At 47.2% G+C, this 18712-nt stretch overlaps 1 protein-coding gene across 1 annotated transcript in view; it reads left to right on the forward strand.

Annotated features, from left to right (window-relative positions):
- LRP4 (LDL receptor related protein 4) overlaps positions 1-15454 on the forward strand; it is a 112514-nt gene extending 97060 nt beyond the window's left edge. Inside the window, 10 exon segments of the mRNA XM_030559901.1 lie at positions 58-276; positions 661-795; positions 1005-1113; positions 1437-1581; positions 5298-5411; positions 5753-5876; positions 7566-7633; positions 8185-8272; positions 11814-11955; positions 13942-15454. Coding sequence (XP_030415761.1) covers positions 58-276; positions 661-795; positions 1005-1113; positions 1437-1581; positions 5298-5411; positions 5753-5876; positions 7566-7633; positions 8185-8272; positions 11814-11955; positions 13942-14277 — 1480 coding nt within the window. The 3' untranslated portion in view covers positions 14278-15454.
- The last annotated feature ends 3258 nt before the right edge of the window (positions 15455-18712 follow it).

An 18712-nucleotide genomic window follows, 5' to 3' on the forward strand; every position in this document is an offset into this window, starting at 1 on the left:
TGAAGTATCATGAGGAGCCCTCTTATGCCTTATCCTATTTGGCACTGATTCCCCCAGGCGGGCAGACCTGAATGGCAGCAGCATGGAGACGGTCATTGGTCACGGACTGAAGACGACAGATGGCTTGGCAGTGGACTGGGTTGCCAGGAACCTATACTGGACGGATACAGGTCGCAACACCATTGAAGTTGCCAGACTGGATGGCAGCTGCAGAAAAGTGCTTATTAATAACAGCCTGGATGAGCCCCGAGCAATTGCTGCCTTTCCCAAGAAGGGGTAGGTCTAGGGCGAAGTGGAGGGGAAGATGGGGGAGGTTAGGTTGTACAAGGCCAGTTCAGTGGGAGGGAGATCTGTGAGAAAGCATGGATGTGTGGTCTGAGTCTGGCAGGTTTCCTGGCCTGTGCATGGAGTGGGATGATGTTAGCAACTGGGGAAGAGTTAGGTCCAGCTGGGAGTGATGGGGGCCAAGATTGGGAAAATAGGGTGCGACAAATGAACAGAACTGGAACTTTTAGTGAAAAATGTAGACTCAGCTGTTTTAGTCTACAAGTAAAGCTTTTAGTGGACTTAATAATGCAAAGTCTCAAACCTGTCCCTCTGCCTCCTCCCCCATTCCCCAGGGGCTTACCCGTCTCTTGCATCTGCCTTGTCTCTGTTCAGGTACCTCTTCTGGACGGACTGGGGTCACGTTGCTAAAATTGAGCGGGCAAACTTGGATGGCTCTGAACGCAAAATTCTAATCAACACTGACCTGGGCTGGCCCAATGGACTGACGTTAGACTATGATACTAGAAGGTCAGTGCAAGGGTGGGAGTGATGCTGTCATACCCAGGAGAACTGAGTAAGATATGTAGTGCACCTGAGCCTTTTTAGCTCGATCCTCTGAAATGTTTTGCCTGATGTGAGGCATCTTGGGCTAGTGAATGACTCAGAAGAGAGGAGTGCGAGTATGCGTGAAAACTAACCGTGGGGCTTGGTCTCATCTCTTTTCCCTGTCTGTACAGGATTTACTGGGTGGATGCACATCTTGACCGTATCGAGAGTGCTGATCTCAATGGGAAGCTACGCCAGGTGCTGGTCAGTCAGGTGTCGCACCCCTTTGCCCTGACACAGGTAAAGAGGAGCCCACGGGTAGTGGTGAATGCAGTGGCTGCTGTACAGCCAGGCTCCCTAGGGGATAGTACAGACTGCTTGGGTATATATGGGGTAGTGGGGGATCTGGTGTGTGCCTCTCTGGTTTGGGATTTACCTAAGGCTATTCCTAGGCTACACGGCTCGAGGAGGTGGGGGAAGCATCTGATTGACATTGAGAAGAGGGAAGTTAGGCTGGGAAGGGGCTTTGTCTGTAGCCCTAAGCCCCATGAATACTCTTCTATGTAGTTCCTTTATATACGTGGCCAAGTGCTCTAATGCCTTTGATTTTTCCCTCTGAGCAGCAGGACAGGTGGATCTACTGGACTGACTGGCAAACTAAATCTATCCAGCGAGTGGACAAATACTCAGGCCGAAACAAGGAGACTGTCCTGGCCAACGTTGAGGGGCTAATGGATATAATTGTGGTCTCCCCACAAAGGCAGACAGGTATATGGGGTGATCCTAATTGCTGCCTCTGGTGGTTGGCACCAAGCAGGCTGCAGGTATCCTGGCATATTTAATGAGCGCAGAGTCTACCCAGAGAGCCCTTTCCCTCTGTGTGCCCTACAAACTGTGACTCTTCCCTCAGTCATGTTGGGGCACATTCTCTGCTTCTCTGAGATTTCAGCTGAGGAAGCCTATGTTACAACTTCCTTATAGCTGCCTGTATTTCCTCATTCAGGAAGGGCAGGCAGGGAAAAAGGGGAAGAGGAGTTCCACGGTATATCCAGAATACATATTATTTTTCTGAGATCCAGAAGGAGGTGAGAGGAAGGCCCATTGAAAGTTTCTGGGTGAAGATAAGGGGGGAAAAAAACCCAGGAGCAGTGTCATGGTAGGAGACTACTACAGACCACCATCAGGAGGAGATGAAGCATGTCCAGAACAAATAACAGAAATACCAAAACACAAGACCTGGTAGTAATGGGAGACTTGAACTACCCAGATATCTATTGTAAAAGTAACACAAAATGACCAGTAATTTCATGGAATGTATTGGGGACAACTTCTTGTTTCTGAACGTGGAGGAAGTAACCAGGGGGACAATCAGTTTAGCCTTGAGTCTTATTAATGGAGGAATTGGTTGCAAATCTGAAGGTGGAAAGCAACTGGGGTGAAAGTGATCATAAAATGGTAGATTTCATGAATCTAAGGAAAGGAAGGAGTGAGAGCAGCTGAATAAGGGTGATGGACTTAAAAAAAAAAAAATCATACTTTAACCAACTCAGAGAACTGGTAGGTAAGGTTCAATGGGAAGAAACTCTGAGAGAAAAAGGAGTTTTGGAGAGCTGGTAGTTTCTCAAAGTGTTTGTTGTTGCTCCTTTGATATTGCCTATCTCGATGTGAAGGAAAATTAAGAAGAATAACAAAAGGCCAATGGCTCTATCAGGAGTTCTTTAATGACCTGAAAATCAAAAAAGAAACCTACAAAAAGTGGAAACATGGACAAATTGCTAAGGATGATTACAAAATAATAACACAAGCATGTAGGGACTAAACCAGAAAGGCTAAGGAACAAAAAAAGTTATACTTGGCAAGTGACATAACAGGCAATAAGAAAAGGTTCTATAAACAGGATAGGAGCAAGGGAAAGATGAAGGAAAGTGTAGACCTCTATTTATAGATTCATAGACTCTAGGACTGGAAGGGACCTCAAGAGGTCATCGAGTCCAGTCCCCTGCCCTCATGGCAGGACCAAATACTGTCTAGACCATCCCTAATAGACATTTATCTAACCTACTCTTAAATATCTCCAGAGATGGAGATTCCACAACCTCCCTAGGCAATTTATTCCAGTGTTTAACTACCCTGACAGTTAGGATCTTTTTCCTAATGTCCAACCTAAATCTCCCTTGCTGCAGTTTAAGCCCATTGCTTCTTGTTCTATCATTGGAGGCTAAGGTGAACAAGTTTTCTCCCTCCTCCTGATGACACCCTTTTAGATACCTGAAAACTGCTATCAGGTCCCCTCTCAGTCTTCTCTTTTCCAAACTAAACAAACCCAATTCCTTCAGCCTTCCTTCATAGGTCATGTTCTCAAGACCATTTAGCAGGGAAGGAGAGCAAATATCAGACAATTGGAAAAAGGCTGAGGTGTTTCATCCCTATTTTGCTTCGGTCTTCACTAAAAGAATTAATTATGACCAGATGCATCACACAATTGATATTAATAACAAGAGGGAAGGAACACAAGCCAAAATAGAGAGAGATCGGGTTAAAGAACATCTAGATAAATTTTAGATATTCAAGTTGGCCGGCCTTATGAAATTCATTCTAGTGTCTGTAAGGAACTAGCTGAAGCAATTTGGAAACAGTAAGCAATTATTTTTGAGAACTCATGGAGGGGAGGGGGAGTTCCCAGAGGACAGGAGAAGGCAAATATAGTATCTGTCTTTAAAAAGGGGAACAGAGGACTTGGGGAATCATAGACCTGTCAGCCTAACTTTGATGCCTGGAAAATATCCTGGAAGAAATTATTGAACAATGAGTTCAGACTCATAGACTTTAAGGCCAGAATGGACCACCATCACGATCATGTAGTCTGACCTCCTGCACACCCCAGTCCACAGAACCTCACCCACCTGCCCTATGCCCATAACCTCTGTCTGAGTTATTGAAGTCCTCAAATCTTGATTGAAAGACTTCAAGTTACAGAGAATCCACCATTTACTCTAGGTCACATGTCTCAAATTCAAATGACCACAAGGGCCACATGAGGTCTAGTGCATTGGTCCGAGGTCTGCATCACTGACACCCCCACCGTCACTGCACCTTGCCCTGCCCCCACTCTGCCTCTTCCCTGAGGCCCTGCCCCTGCCTCGCTCTTCCTACCCCTTCCCTGCCCCTTTCCACCCCCATCCCCGAAGTCCCCACCCCAATGCTGCCCCTTCCATGTCACCAAGGGATGGAGGAGGGGTGCAGGGTGTGGCAGGGGCTCAGGGCAGGGAGTTGCTGTGTGGGGTGCAAGAGGGGTGAGGGGTGCAGCAGGGAGTCAGGGTGCAGCAGGTGGCTGAGGGCAGGGAGTGCAGGAGGAGTGCGGGGTGTGGCGGGGGCTCAGGGCAGGGAGTTAGGGTGCAGGAGGGGTGTGGGATGTGGCGGGGGCTCAGGGCAGGGAGTTGGGGTGCAGGAGGGGTGTGGGATGCGGCGAGGGGCTCAGGGCAGGGAGTTGGGTGCAGGAGGGGTTTGGGGTGCGGTGGGGGGCTCAGGGCAGGGAGATGAGTGCAGGAGGGGTGCGGGGCGCAAGCTCTGGCCCGGTGCTGCTTACCTAGAGCAGCCCTGGGGTGGCAGCGGCACGCATCGGGGCCAGGGCAGGCTCCTGGCCCCATGCCACACTGCTCCAGGAAGCAGCCAGAACCATGGCCCCTGAGGGAGTCGGGGTGGGCACAGGGCTCCGCTGCTGCTCCTCCAAGTACCTCCCATGAAGCTCCTATTGGCCACGGTTCCCTGTTCCCGGCCAATGAGAGCTGCTGGGGGCGGTTCCTTGAAGTGAGGCAATGTAGGAGCCCTCTGCCTCCCCCCCTTCATCCCGTGCTGCCAGCTGCTTAAGAGAGCGGCAGGGGGCTCGCGGCGCCACGGGGTGCAATCCTGCGGGCCAATGTAGTTTGCCCACCCCTGGCCTGGAGGTGGGCAGAGGGGTGAGGGGACCATGGCGGGCTGCACAGAAGAGCCCCATGGGCTGTGTGTTTGAGACCCCTGCTCTCGGTCAAACCAGCAAGTGACCCATGCCCCATGTTGCAGAGGATTGCCAATCTGACCTGGGCATTCCTTCCCAACCCCAAATATGGCGATCATTTAGATCCTGAGCATGTGAGCAAAACCCTCCAGTCAGAGACCTGGGAAAGAATTCCCTGTAGTAACAGAGTCTATTCCTAAGATCTATCTGTTTGACTGCATTGGTTAGGCTCCTCTCTGCTGATTCCTAGAAGATTCTAGCCCATTTTTACATGGTTATTGTAATCTGCTGGTGCCTGACTCTCTCTCCATCATTCTCTCAGCACTGTGGGGTAGAGGGGTTGGTTCATGTGGCACAGAAATTCCTTGGCCTCCTGGGCAGTCTGTCTTGATTGAGAGGGAAGTGAGTCTGCTGCCCTTGTGTACTGAACTCCATCAAGGCCTCACCTGATCACCTGCTCCAGGTTTAATGTCTTGGTTGTCTCCTTCAGGTACAAATGCCTGTGGAGTGAATAATGGAGGCTGCACCCATCTCTGCTTCGCCAGGGTTTCTGACTTTGTTTGTGCATGTCCAGATGAACCTGACGGACGACTCTGCTCCATTGGTGAGTTCAGAGAGGTTCTCTGGGTAATAGCATCCATATATGAACCACTGCCAGCGCTCTCACCCTGGCCTATAGAATCTCCTGTTGAGAAGCAGAGTATCTAGGAGGTCTCCACAACCTACAAAAGTCCCTACAACGTTCTGTACTGTAAGGCAAGCAGCTGTGAGCTTCAAATATCTTTCTTACATTGCTTCCTGCTAGAAAGGATGGGCATGGGGTGTCTGAGCTCTGTACACAAATTCTTGGTCTCACTATTTAGGAAGTGATCTGTGGTCTAGCAAATTTCTCCATCTCTCTCACAAAACTGGGCTCCTATTTATTTTTCTGTCTCTATTGTTTAGTTCCTGGCATGGTGCCCCCTGTTCCTGAAACAACCAGTGTGAGCGAGAGGAGCCAGACCTCACCTGGCAGATCAGGCTCCTCAACGACCAAACCCCACACATCCCTGGAAGTAACGGAAGTAAAGTGAGTGACTTTGCAGCTTGCAGTCTGGACTTGAGAGTTAAATGCAGGATGCGCATGTCCCCTTCACCTTCCTATCACACCTCCCCAAGATGGAGTGAGACCATACAACCTCAAGACACCCTGTAAATAGCCACAGAAGACCCCGTCTGTGAAGGCAGAGGCTCGCACTAGACCCCTGCAAATCTGTGGATATCCCAGGACCATTTTTGCAGATTGGATGCAGATAAAAATGTTGTATTCACACAAGGCTCTAAATATAGGATCTCAAAGGTGAGGAAGCAGCTGTCTGCAGCTCATAGCCTGTGAGGCGGCTGCTTCCCTGTCTTCTAGATCCTATATTCTATCTCCCTGCTTCATACAGAGAAAGGGGAGGTGATACATCAAGAAAGCCAGCAAAACCCCCCAGGCTCCTATTGACACAGTTTAAGCAGCCAAGCAATTTAGGAAACTCCTGACTTCAGTATTGCCGTATCAGGTCAGTTGGAGAGGGAGGCAGCTGCTTCTGCAAAGTAAGTCAGGAAGCCTTAGATCAGGAAGCATCTGTCTGCAACTCATATCTCCTCCCCTTGTATGGGGGCAGGAAGGGGGGAGGAATACAGGATCTAGAAGGTGAGGAAGCAGCCTCATAGGCTATGAGTTGCAGACAGCTGCTTCCCTGCTTTTGAGATCCTGTATACAGTACACTCACACACAGACGTTCCTCATTAGAGGCATTGTGAGATAGCGTGCTTCTGGTGTGGCTGCAGATACAAGACAGAATGCAGATTGTGGGTCCGATACAACTTGATTCTTTCGGATGTGGATCCACATTTTTGTATCTCTCTGGAGCTGGCATGGGCTGCATAGGCCTTGCTACCCACTTCATTCAAATGCGTCTGCTAGCCTGATTGACTGTGCAAGATGCAGGAATCCTCTTGACTCTGCCAATGGTACCCTGTGCTTCACATGTATGACTGCTGAACTCTTAACTTGAAGAATGGTTCCCATGGGATGGGGTGGGAGCTCCATTGCTTTGATCATTTTAAACTAGACTGGGCAGAGCCCTGGGAGCAGTCCTGCCTTGACCCTGAAGGGATGGCTAGGATAGGACCAAACAGCGTGTCTGAAGGTCTTACTTTTATGATTCAATGCATAGAAAGTATTTTCTGCCATTCTCCCTTGGCCTACTTTTCTCCCCGCCCAGCAGGGAGAGCTCTTCCATCACATTGGGGTATTAACTCCAAGCAAAGACATACCACTTTCTCTTTGCTGGGAATAAAAATCTTTGCAGACATTTTTTTCTCTGCAGAGCTGGCTTTTCTTTTGATCCTTTCCTGAGAGGTTAGCATTATGTAGCCTCACTCCAGAGCGAAGGGGAAGAGTGACTGCTCAGCGCTAATGCCTTTTCTTGAATATGTCCCATGCACAAGCTGTCCAAAGATTCCAGCTTCACTTGTAGTGAGACAGAAGAATGTGGACACTCTAGGATCTACGGAGTTAGGTCCAGAGAAACCTCTCGCATCTGGGTAGGAGGGTATACTTGAGTAGGCAAAGGAAGCTCTTGTCATAGTGCCCCTTTTCTACCCCCCAGCTTACCCTCCATTCCCAGCTGCAGCCTGCCCTATCCTACATGGCTCCATCCATGCCCAGAAGATGACTGGCTGCTCTGTGCAATGAGATGATAACTCTGTGTGTCTTTGTGCCCTTCAGCTGCTCTGACAAAGATGTTGGCCAAGGCCTGTGCAACCGGAAGAATGAGGCAGTACTGGCAACAACAGGCGAGTTGTTCTTCCTTACCTTCTGCTAGCTGAACATTTCTTCCAGGTTATGCCAGGGCCTTTCACTCCAAGGTGTTCAGGACTCAAATGTGAGCACCTTCAATCTCATTCTGAGCAAGACCAAATCAGTCATGCGCTCTTTCAGTCCCAAGCAGGCTCTTCCTCAGGTGGCCAGAGGATTTTAGTTTGAAGGACAGCAGAGTTCCCCAACCCCCAAATTCATCACTCAGGCGGAACAAGCTTAGTTCCCATAGGGTGCTTTCCCCCTCAAGTATGGTTGGTGAGGAAGACTGACCCCATAGCAGGGAGTAACCTCATAGTAGAAGGGGGTTAACTTGCCCTTCTTTGAGAAATAATATCACCCCTACTTCAGAGGTCTTCTCCAGATTCCCTGAGGGGGAGAAAATGGGCTCAAGCTGTGCCAAGCTCCACTCTAGAGTTGGGCTGCTAAACCACAGTACATAAGTGCGTGCACACACAGCTACGCTAGTTTAGAACATAGTCCAGTGGCATAGAAAGGGCCTCCTCTCACCCTTGCTGTTCTTTTTCAGGAGAAGGGCTGCATGTCAGCTACATTATTGGAGGCCTCCTCAGTGTCTTGGTCATTCTGCTGTTTATTGCTGCTCTAATTATATACAGGTATCTGACTCCCCTCCCCCCCCTTCCCATCCTGTCCCTTTCTTCCCTGTTGCTGGTGAATTGAGTCTTTTGGTTGAAGGAGACTTTCAGCAGAGGTCCTTCATCACTGGGGATACAAGCATCTCATTATCTGGAAACCGTAATGAAAACTATTTCATTTCATTTACAAAGCCCCCTGCACCACGTGGACCTCAGGGAGCAGACTGAGCTGTTGGGCAGCCCTAAAGTTCTCCTCCTCCCTATAAAGAGCGTGTGGGAAGAGCCACTCCCTGCACGTGCACCCAGCCCTCCTGCTCCCTGCTCTTCAAAATCCTGTTTGGTTCTATTTTATAGAGAGTCTGGAAAATCATATGCAGGAGTGCGATGGAATTTGTATCACCATGGCATTGGACTTTGTCTAGTACAGGGGTTCTCAAATTTCATTGTACTGCGACCCCCTTCTGACAACAAAAATTACTACATGAACCCTGGATGGGGGACCGAAGCCTGAGCCCACTCGAGCACTGCTGCCCTAGGATGGGGGCCCAAAGCCTGAGCCATACTGCCCTGGGGGAAGGAGGATGACAGGGGCAAAGTCGAAGCCCAGGCAAAGGGCCTATAACCTGAGCCCCGCCACCCAGAGCTGCAGCCCTTGGGCTTCAGCTTCAGCCCACGGTGGTGGGGCTCGGGCTTCAGCAAGTCTAACACCAGGCCTGGTGACCCCATTAAAATGGGGTTGTGACCCACTTTGGGTCTAGTTTGAGAAATGCTGGTCTAGTAAATCTCCAATGCTTTCAGACAGCTGGTCTCTTAAGCTCTTCCAGAACATGACCCTCATCTAAGGGGCACTTGTTTCCCTCTACTGGTCTCTGTCTCTGTCAAGTCCATGACCTGATTCTGCTCTCGTGGGTTTTACACTAATATGACTTCATTGCCTAGTAGTGGAGTCACCTCTGACTTATACTGGTTTAAGCGAGAGACAACTTGACTGCATTGCACTGGTGCATGGTGGCTGTACAGGCAGCTTAAGGGAACACCTGTACCTGGTGAAACAGGCTCTCCTCTGGCCTGAGGGAACAAACTGATCATTGGTACTTTCTGATCACTGGGTTGGGGCCTTGTCTGTAGAAATGGACCTTTTGACAATGGGACCCTATCTCTCTACTGACAGAATTATAGAAATGTAGGGCTGGAAGGGACCTCAAGAGGCATGTAGTCCAGTCGTCTGCACTAAGACAGGACCAAGTAAATCTAGACTGTCTGTGACAGGTAGTTTTTTAAGAACAGAGGTAGACAAACTCATGGGAGTTCCGCAACCTCCTTTGAGAACTTATTCCAGTGCTTAAATATTCTTATAGTTAGAAATTTTTTCTCACATCTAGCCAAAGTCTCCGTTGCTGCAGGTTAAGCCTATTTCTTCACCTACCCTCGGTAGTCATGGAGAACAATCAGTCATAGTCCTCTTTATAATAGCCCCTAACATATTTAAAGACTGTTATCAGGTGCCCCTATGTCTTCTTTTCTCAAGACTAAACATACCCAGTTTTTTTTAAACCTTTCGTCACTGGTCAGGTTTTGTAAACCACTTTATCATTTTGCTGCTATCCTGTGGACACTCTCTCCAATCTATCCACATGTGGCACTCAAAACTGGACACACAACTCCAGATGAGGCCTCACCAGTACCAAGTAGAGCAGAATAATTCGCCCCGTGTCTTACACATGACATTCCTGTAAGTATACTCCAGAAAAATATTAGCGTTTTTCACAGTGTATCACATTATTGGCTCTCATTCAATAGTGATCCACTATAACCGCCCCAGTCCTTTTCAGCAGGACTGTCCCCATTTTGTTGTTGTGCATTTAATTTTTCCTTCCTAAACGTAGTACTTTATACTGGTATTTATTGAATTTCATCTTGTTGATTTCAGTTCAATTTGTCAGCCATTTAGAATTTTAAACTTGCCCTGCAAAGTACTTGCAATCTGTCACAGCTTGTTGTCATCCTCAAATTTTATAAGCATACTCTCCACTCCATTAAGAGAGTTGTTTAATTAAAATATTGAATAGTACCAGACCCAGAATGATACTACCCATGTGGGACCCCATTAGATACGTCCCCCTACTTTGATAGTGACCCATTGATAACTACGATTTGAGTACGGTCTTTCAACAAGTTGTACACTTTATAGTAATTTAATCACATTTCCTTATTTTGTTGATAGGAATATAATGTGGGACTGTGTCAAAAGCCTTATGAAAATCAAGATATATCATGAGTATTGCTTCCTCTCTATTCACTAGACCAGTAACCCTGTCAAAAAGGAAGTTAGTTTGGTTTAGCATGATTTGTTCTTGACAAATCCATTTAAACTATTCCTTGTAACCCTGTTCTCTCCTAATCCAAGTTGGGCTGACTGCTCTATAATTCTCTAGGTGCTCTGTGTTTCTCCTTTTTAAATATAGTTGCTATGTTTCCCCTTTTCCAGTCAAAAGGGACCTCACCTGTTCTCCATCAGTTCTCAAAGATAATTGGTAACAGTTCCGAGATTGCTTCAACTAGTTACTTAAGGACACTAGGTTGAATGTCATCAGGCCTAGCCAACCTGAATACATCTCACTTGTCTAAATATTCTCTAATCTGTTCTTTGTCTATTTTGACTTGTGTTCTGTCCCCTTTGTTGTTAAATTAATTCTATTAAGCATCTGGTCACAATAAACCTTTTTAGTGAAGACTGAAGCAAAGTAAACATTAAATACCTCAGCTTTCTGGAGTTCTCTGTTAGGTCTCCTTCACCACTAAGTAGAGGACCTACACTTTTATTTTTCTTTCTCTTGCTCTTAGTGTATTGATGGAACCTCTTCTTCTTATTGCCTTTTATGTCCCTTGCTAGGTGTAACTCATTTTGTGTCTTAGCCTTTCTGACTTTGTCCTTGCATGCTTGTGCTATTCTTTTGTACTCCTCCCTGGCAATTTGTCCATGTTTTCACTTTTTGTAGGTTTCCTTTTTGATTTTCAGGTCATTAAAGGCCCCTGATGGAGCCATACTATCCTCTTACTAGTCTTTCTATCTTTCTTTACCATCGAGATAGTTTGCTGTTGCTCCTTTAATTTTGTCTCTTTGAGAAACTACCAGCTTCCCTGAACTCTTTTTTCTCTTAGAATTTCTTCCCATGGGGCCTTATCTACCAATTCTGAGTTGGTTAAAGTGTGATTTTTGAAGTCCATAATCCTTAATCTGCTGCTTTCACTTCTTCATTTCCTTATAATCATGAAGCCCATCATTTCATGGTCACTTTCACCCAAGTTGCCTTGCACCTTCAGATTAGCAACCAATTCCTTCCTGTTAGTTAGAATCAAGTCTAAACTAGCTGTGTCCCTAGTTACTGCCTCCACCTTCTGAAACAAGTTCTCCCCAACATATTCCAAGAATTTACTGGACATTTTGTGTTACCTTGCCAACAGATATCTGGGTAGTTAGTTTCCCATTACTACCAGGTCATGTGTTTTGGATATTTCTGTTATTTGTTCTTCCACCTCCTCCTGGTTTCTCCTTCTACAGACACAGGAAGTCTAAGTTCACAGACACTGGCTTGGGGAACCTGACTTACAGTAACCCGTCATACCGGACATCTACCCAGGAGGTGAAGATTGAAACTATTCCCAAGTCAACCTTGTACAACCAGCTGTGCTATAAGAAGGAGGTAAGAGCTGCTAGTAGAGGCCTCAGGAACCAACTTCAAACTGTCCTAACATTACAAATCTATGTAAATAGTGAGAGAGAATTGTGCTTGGTTCTTGACAGGTACCTGAACCCCAAAAACATCCCCATCCCCAGAGCTCTCCATCATTTGTCCCAAAAAGATCCCTGGGATGGGTGAGGGCAGCTGCAGTAAGCTACTAAGCAAGACTCACAGGGCTTAACTAGCAGCATCTCTCAGTTCCTCATTGTGTCCCAGTTGCACATACCTGCCTGAGGCTCCAACTTTCCCCTCCATTCCTGTAGTCTCCTGTGTCCCTTTTATAGTGTTGCTGGCCGCCAGGCTATTGAGTTTAAAGGGAAAATTCTACCTTTGGACTCATGTTCCTTGGCTCAGTCCTGTCCTTCCCCACTCATCCTAACACTGCCCTGGGCAGTCAGAGAACCAGGAAGACTCTGGCTAGAAAGGACGCAGCTCTTGTCTATGCACCGTGTGGAGGGGTAGGGTGGAGAGAAGAACTGAAAATGCTGATGACCAGGGCATTGGTATGGGCCCCATATAGGGCTGTATCTATTTTATCATGTAGCACTTAGTTTCTCCTCTTTGTTTCCTCAGCAACTTTCTCATCCCCCTGATAGCTTCTCATCTTTCTCCTTCTGATTTCTGCTCACATCCTCATGTCAGGTATCACTGCACTGTTTGTATGTGGGTATGTGTATGTGTGAGTGACCCCCACCTTCCTCACTCCTGCAGCACTGAAAGGCTCTAACACTGTCATGTACTAATTGCTGCTCGGCTGGCTTCCCATGTGTCTGCCTTTGTGCCTTTGAACTAGCTCAACTACCTCCCTTGGCTGAGGATGGAGAGGGAATTTTCTAGCACAGGTCCTTTGGTTGTGTGGCTAAGGGTTTGAAGTTTATGCCACTTAAAGAAAATAATTTACCTGGGGGTGTTTGTTATGATTCTTGAAGATCCTAGAGACGGATAAGGCCTGTTATACCACTGACTCCCTTTCCCAGGGGCCAGAATAGGATTCTTCCATATAGGACAATTTTTAGTGATATTGTTTTAAATGCCCCAAGAAATAGATCCCCCAACCTTTCCTCTGTATTTCACAGCCTCCAATACCCCACTGTCAGCATGATTTCCCTGAGATTCACTCTAAATCTTTCCCATTTTTTTTCTTAGTCCCATTGCTTAGCTATACCCACGTGTCACACACACAATTCTTCTCTCCTCAGGGAGGTTGTTCACAAACTCCTATCAGATGCCTACACCCATGCCTCTTTAGTAATCACTGAGCCAAGCTAGACAGAATTCACTCTCTGCTCATAACTTTGTCCCTCCAGCCCTCTGATCATTTCTGTTGTTCTTCTCTATACTTCCTCCATTATTTTTGTTGCAATGAGGTGCTCAAACCCAACACAGTAGCCCAGGTGAGCTGTCTCAAGATGTGTGTAGAGGGCAACTTGCTTCTCCCTGCTCTGGGATATAAAGCCACTGCATATGCATCTCCCAAACTGATTAACCTTTTTAGCAGCCTTATCCCATTGAAAACTCCTACCGGATTTCCTGCCTACTGCTCTTGAGTCTCTCTTGGCTATTTCTGCTTCCCAGATTTCTCCTTCCTATTCAGGCTCTGGCTCTAGTATTATTCCTGCCCCTAAATAGCGTTGGCTCCATTTGTCCAAGTGAAGCAGAAGAGCCATCTTCCCTCACCACTCCCCCCCACCCCCTCATGGATTGAAGGAGCCTGGAGATTGGAATGGGTATTCCTTTGAGGAGGGCTGGTATGCTAGGCTGAGCATTGTGAGGGGGGAGCCTAGAATGGACTCTCCTGTCCTGATGGCAGCAACCAGTTACTCTTTTCATTGAGGGTCATCCTTTTGCTTGCTTCTTTGCCTGTCCTCATTCCAGCCGCTGCTTTGTTCTTTGGCTAGAAGTGACTGATGCTCTGCAGGTATTTGCATTCTGTTGTCTCCCTGCTAGGCTGGTCATGATCATTGCTACACCAAGGAAAAGATCAAGATTGTGGAAGGGATATGCCTCTTGTCTGGTGATGAGTCTGAGTGGGATGACCTCAAGCAGATACGGAGCTCCCGGGGAGGGATACTTCGGGACCATGTCTGCATGAAGACTGACACTGTCTCTATCCAGGCCAGCTCTGGCTCACTGGATGACACCGAAACTGAGCAGCTGCTGCAGGAGGAGCAGTCTGAATGCAGCAGTGTCAACACGGCAGCAGCCACCCCGGAACGACGTGGGTCACTCCTAGACACAGGCTGGAAACACCAATGCAAGCCCTCCACGGAGAGTGAGGTCTAAAGCATGCACTACCGTGGAGATGCCCAGCTCCTCCCCAGCCCCTGTTCCATATGAATGAGATGGGACTCATTCTGCTATGCTGGGAGAAGCCCAGAGACTAGCCTTCGTGTTGCAAGGAGCCCAGAGACTAGCTGCCTTTCAGCAAGGAGCCGGGGCCAGACTGTTCCGTCATGGCAGGGGGAAATGGACTCCAGAGACCCTTTTGGCTCATTCTCACTGTTTTGTGGTTTATTTATATGTTCCCTTTTCCTGGAAGCTGCCATGATAACTTCTGCAGTGACTCCTCTGGGCTGAGTCTAATTCAGATTATGTCCCCTCTGGCAATCTGCGAGTCCTGCACTGTCAAGCTCACAATTCATGCCTCTCGGAGAGCAGAGCTTCTGCACTGCCAGCTTCTTATCAGGCTCAGCACCTCTTGCCTCTGATTCATTCAGAGGCCAGCTCTGCTCTCTCTACATTAGGGAATTGGTGGAGGGCTGAAAGAGGGGACAATGTAGCAGCAGGTCACTTCTAAGGGGATAAAGAGAGCAACCGCAGCTGCTATGTTTCTTGTGATTGATGTCATTAGAATGTCACTGCCACTTTCCCCACATTCTGGCACATCTCCACAAGAGTGATGAAGCCTGGTGCCGGAGCATTGTGTCTGTTGCTGGCAACGGACACTGCTCCTAATCACTTTGTTGCTGTCACCCACTTCAAAAAGTAACTGAAGGCAGATAGGACTCTCCTAACTGCTTTCAGTGTATATTGGAGTTAGAGCTGCCAGATCAGGGGACAGAGTATATTTTTACTGCTCTTAGCTCCACAGGCCTACTGAGAGGAAGAGAGAAAGTCTGGAGTCTGTTCCTTCTTTTACATCATCAACAAAACTGTTCATAAAGTTCCAATCAGAAAGTCAGCCAGTTACATTTGTGCAAACCCATGGAAGGCCATGGGTCTGACTAGATGTCACTGAGGGTCTGTTGTGGTCGGTAGAATCTTTTATTACTAGTGATGTGTGAAATGGAATGATTGGGGAAACCATTCTATTAGTAAACTGAGCCCATTTTGACAAGGAATCAGAGAAAATAACCATGGAGCTCTAGGGGCCATTTTTGAATAGTCACTTATTAACTAGAGAAGTGGCTCTCAAACTTTACTAGAGACCCCTTTCACATAGCAAACCTCTAAGTGTGACCCCCCCCTTAGAAATTAAAAACACTTTTTATATATTTAACACTGTTATAAATGCTGGAGGCAAAGTGGGGTTTGGGGTGGAGGCTGACAGCTCGCAACCCCCCATGTAATAACCTCGCAACCCCCTGAGGGGTCCCGACCCCCAGTTTCAGAACCTCTGAACTAGAGCTGTGCTTTAAGCTCCATTTTTTTACTGGCAAATAATTCTTGCAGCGGTCTGTTCTTCCCCTCAGCTGTATGAGGATACAATTCTGTTCTGGCTCTGCAGCCTATGAGGCCTTTCCCTTATATCTGGCTCCCATACACAGTTCATGATTATTTTCTTGCTGATCCCTGGTAGCTTTTGGGTGTGTTTGGGCCTGGGTGCTGACTGGTGTCCCAGGCATGACATAGGCAATAGACATCCACAAGCAATAGGGCTCATGGGAACCCACAGACAAACCACATATGAACTAGTCTCTGCAAATCCTCATTTTTTAGGAGGGAAGGAGAGAGCAGGGAAGGTGGGGTGTGGAAAAGCCCACACATCTAATTATTTGAGCTTCAAGAGAGACATCCCTGGCAGCATTTGAAGCTCTAGCGCTCTCTGGGCACAAAGGTCATTTAATAATCTCTTGACTTGCCACATCTAAAGGAAAAAACTTCTCCCCCTTCCAAAAAAGGGTTTAGTCCCTAAATTTCATTCATAGGAATTTTATCTAAGGTAAAAAATGAAATCCCAAGCCAGGTGTTTGGAAACAAAACTGTCCCAAGGAGGGATCTCTTCTGACAATCCCAGCCTTGCCTTCTGCTGTGGAAAGGCCATGTGCATTCCCATCCATGGTGTAGAGAGGACCCAGCTGGCGCTAGGGATGCTGCATGGAGTGGTGATTTGGATGGGATACCCAGGCAATATTTTTTTTAATCTAGTGAACAGAGGAGAGTCCCTTCTGCTTCTGTTTAGCCTTAGCTCAAATCCCAGAAACCCTGGTACTGCCCAGAAAAAGTGACAGTTACTAGCAGGCTTGCAATACTACTTACACCCAGAGATACTGCTGCAGTTAGGGCAGGGAAGGTTCATCTCAAATTTGCAAGCCAGGCCTGAAACTCCATCTATAACTTGCACCATTAGGCCTGGCTGGGTGTGCTCATGTGGGAAGTGAGGGCTGGGGGCTTGAGAATTTCCATGTTAATGTGGGACTCGTTCCCTGCCCTAGAATGAATATTTTTAAATTCTATTTTAATTTATCTGATTGGCTCTAGGCTAGGGGTTGTTGGTCCAGATGCCACCATTGCTTTGTGTGGTACTAGCTGCAGATGCACTTTAGGACAGAGGCTCCAAGATGTGGATTCAGTGACGAGAAAGCAGCAGGAGCCAGAGCTTTGCCATCTCACTAACATGGACTTGGGCTAGCCAGGCTGCATCACACGGGTGAAAGCAAGGGCTCAAGTGTAGGAGGAAGACCACAGTTGAGAGGGAGCCTGTGTGTAGGGGTTAGGGAGGGCAGTAGAAGTAGCGGGGGGAAAACTAGCCGGTGTGGGAAAAGGCTCTAACATCCTGGGAGAACAACCCTACCTCTGCTCTCTCCTGATGAGCTATGTCAATGCATCACTCTGCACTGCACATTAAACATCCACCCATTCCTCTCAGTGGGGACTCAATGGACCTACGGAGATTATAGCTGCTTGAGTTAAGAATGCAGAATAGAAGGAAAAGCTCAATCAGTCTTTCCAACAGCTACTAGTGTTCAAACTCTGCCTGAAACTATGCACATTCCTACTCCTAGGAAGGAAACCTGTACATTCCAGCCCAAGATCATTCACACAGCTACTCTCTAAACTTTCCCAGTCCCTTCCCCTCCAACCCTGCCAGAGGTCATGTGTCTGCTACATTGGGGAGATGGAGCAGTGAAATCTCCAGCAGCCCTAGTTCCACTACTGATGTGGCTGGTGGAGCAGACATAAGATTCCCCAATGTGAGCAAACAGCCCCCTTTGAGATGCTGCCTAAAGGGAGGTGCATTGCATTTTCCATTCGGGGAAGGAAAAGTTCCTTAATTGCTGAGGACTATACAGAATGTAGAAAGGTCAGTACTGGGGGATGATCTCTTGAGCACTGATTTAGTATGTAAAAAGCAAACTTTTGTCTCCTGTCTGTCCTGAGCTAATGACAGTGATTCCTCTGCATTCTTGTGTAATGATTTTAATGTTACTCACTGGAGAGATTGGACTTTCTGGAGTTATTTAACCACTATGTTCAGTATTTTAGGAGTTGATAATTTAATATAAATTTAGCTTTTCTTAATCACTCTGCTTGGCTTTGGGTTGTGAATCATGCATGTTATACTGGCTCTCTCTAGAGGATGAGGTGCTCCCAACCCTGTTTGCATAGAACCTCATCTCTGTTCACTGACCACTGCGGTTGGAGGGAGTGAGATGAAAATGGAAGCACTGTTCTTTGGATAATCCCACTGACTCTCTCACACATTCTTCAGCAGTGAAGCCTAAACCAAGGCCCACTGCTAAGAAAGAGACAGCTGTGGCTCAAATGCAGTGAGTTCACATTCTTCCTTCTCTCTGACATGACAACAGGGGCTAGTGGCCTGGTCATTCTGAAGAACATTGTGACCAAACTGCTGTAAGCCTTTTCTATGGCTGCTGCAGAAGACATTTCTTTATTAGTGCCTTCGCTTAATGCAGTTTGATTTTTTTAAAGTCATTCTTGGTGGTAGAGGGCATGTAGTAGCAGAGTTGTAAATAGAATCGAAGTCTCCAGCCACGTCTTCCTGCTCCAACCACTAGACAGGACTGACTCTCACACAGTTTACTGAGAGAAGTGGAATTTGGACCTTTTGAGCTTAGTAATAATTTAAAACTGAAAGAAGAGGATACTCAAGCTTCTCTATGCAGATATCCATCTCTGTACCAGAGAAGGCTGATCTTCCACAGCAGACCACACAGGTAATTCAGTGTGGGCATGGCAGCTGCTGCTCCTAGCCCTCAACTTTTATTGTTAAATGTCACAGTGATACTTATGTTTTGCAGCAAAGAATCCTGGGGCCCTTATAGACTAACAACATTTTGGAGCATGAGCTTTTGTGGGTGAATACCCACTGTCGTCACATGCATGTAGTGGAAATTTCCAGGGGCAGGTATATATTGCAGGCAAGCTGGAGATAATGAGGTAGTTCAATCAGGGAGGATGAGGCCCTGTTCTAGCAGTTGAGGTGTAAAAAACCAAGGGAGGAGAAACTGGTTTTGTAATTGGCAAGCCATTCACA

Source organism: Gopherus evgoodei, chromosome 4, assembly GCF_007399415.2.
Source record: "Gopherus evgoodei ecotype Sinaloan lineage chromosome 4, rGopEvg1_v1.p, whole genome shotgun sequence".
NCBI classification, from domain to species: domain Eukaryota; kingdom Metazoa; phylum Chordata; order Testudines; family Testudinidae; genus Gopherus; species Gopherus evgoodei.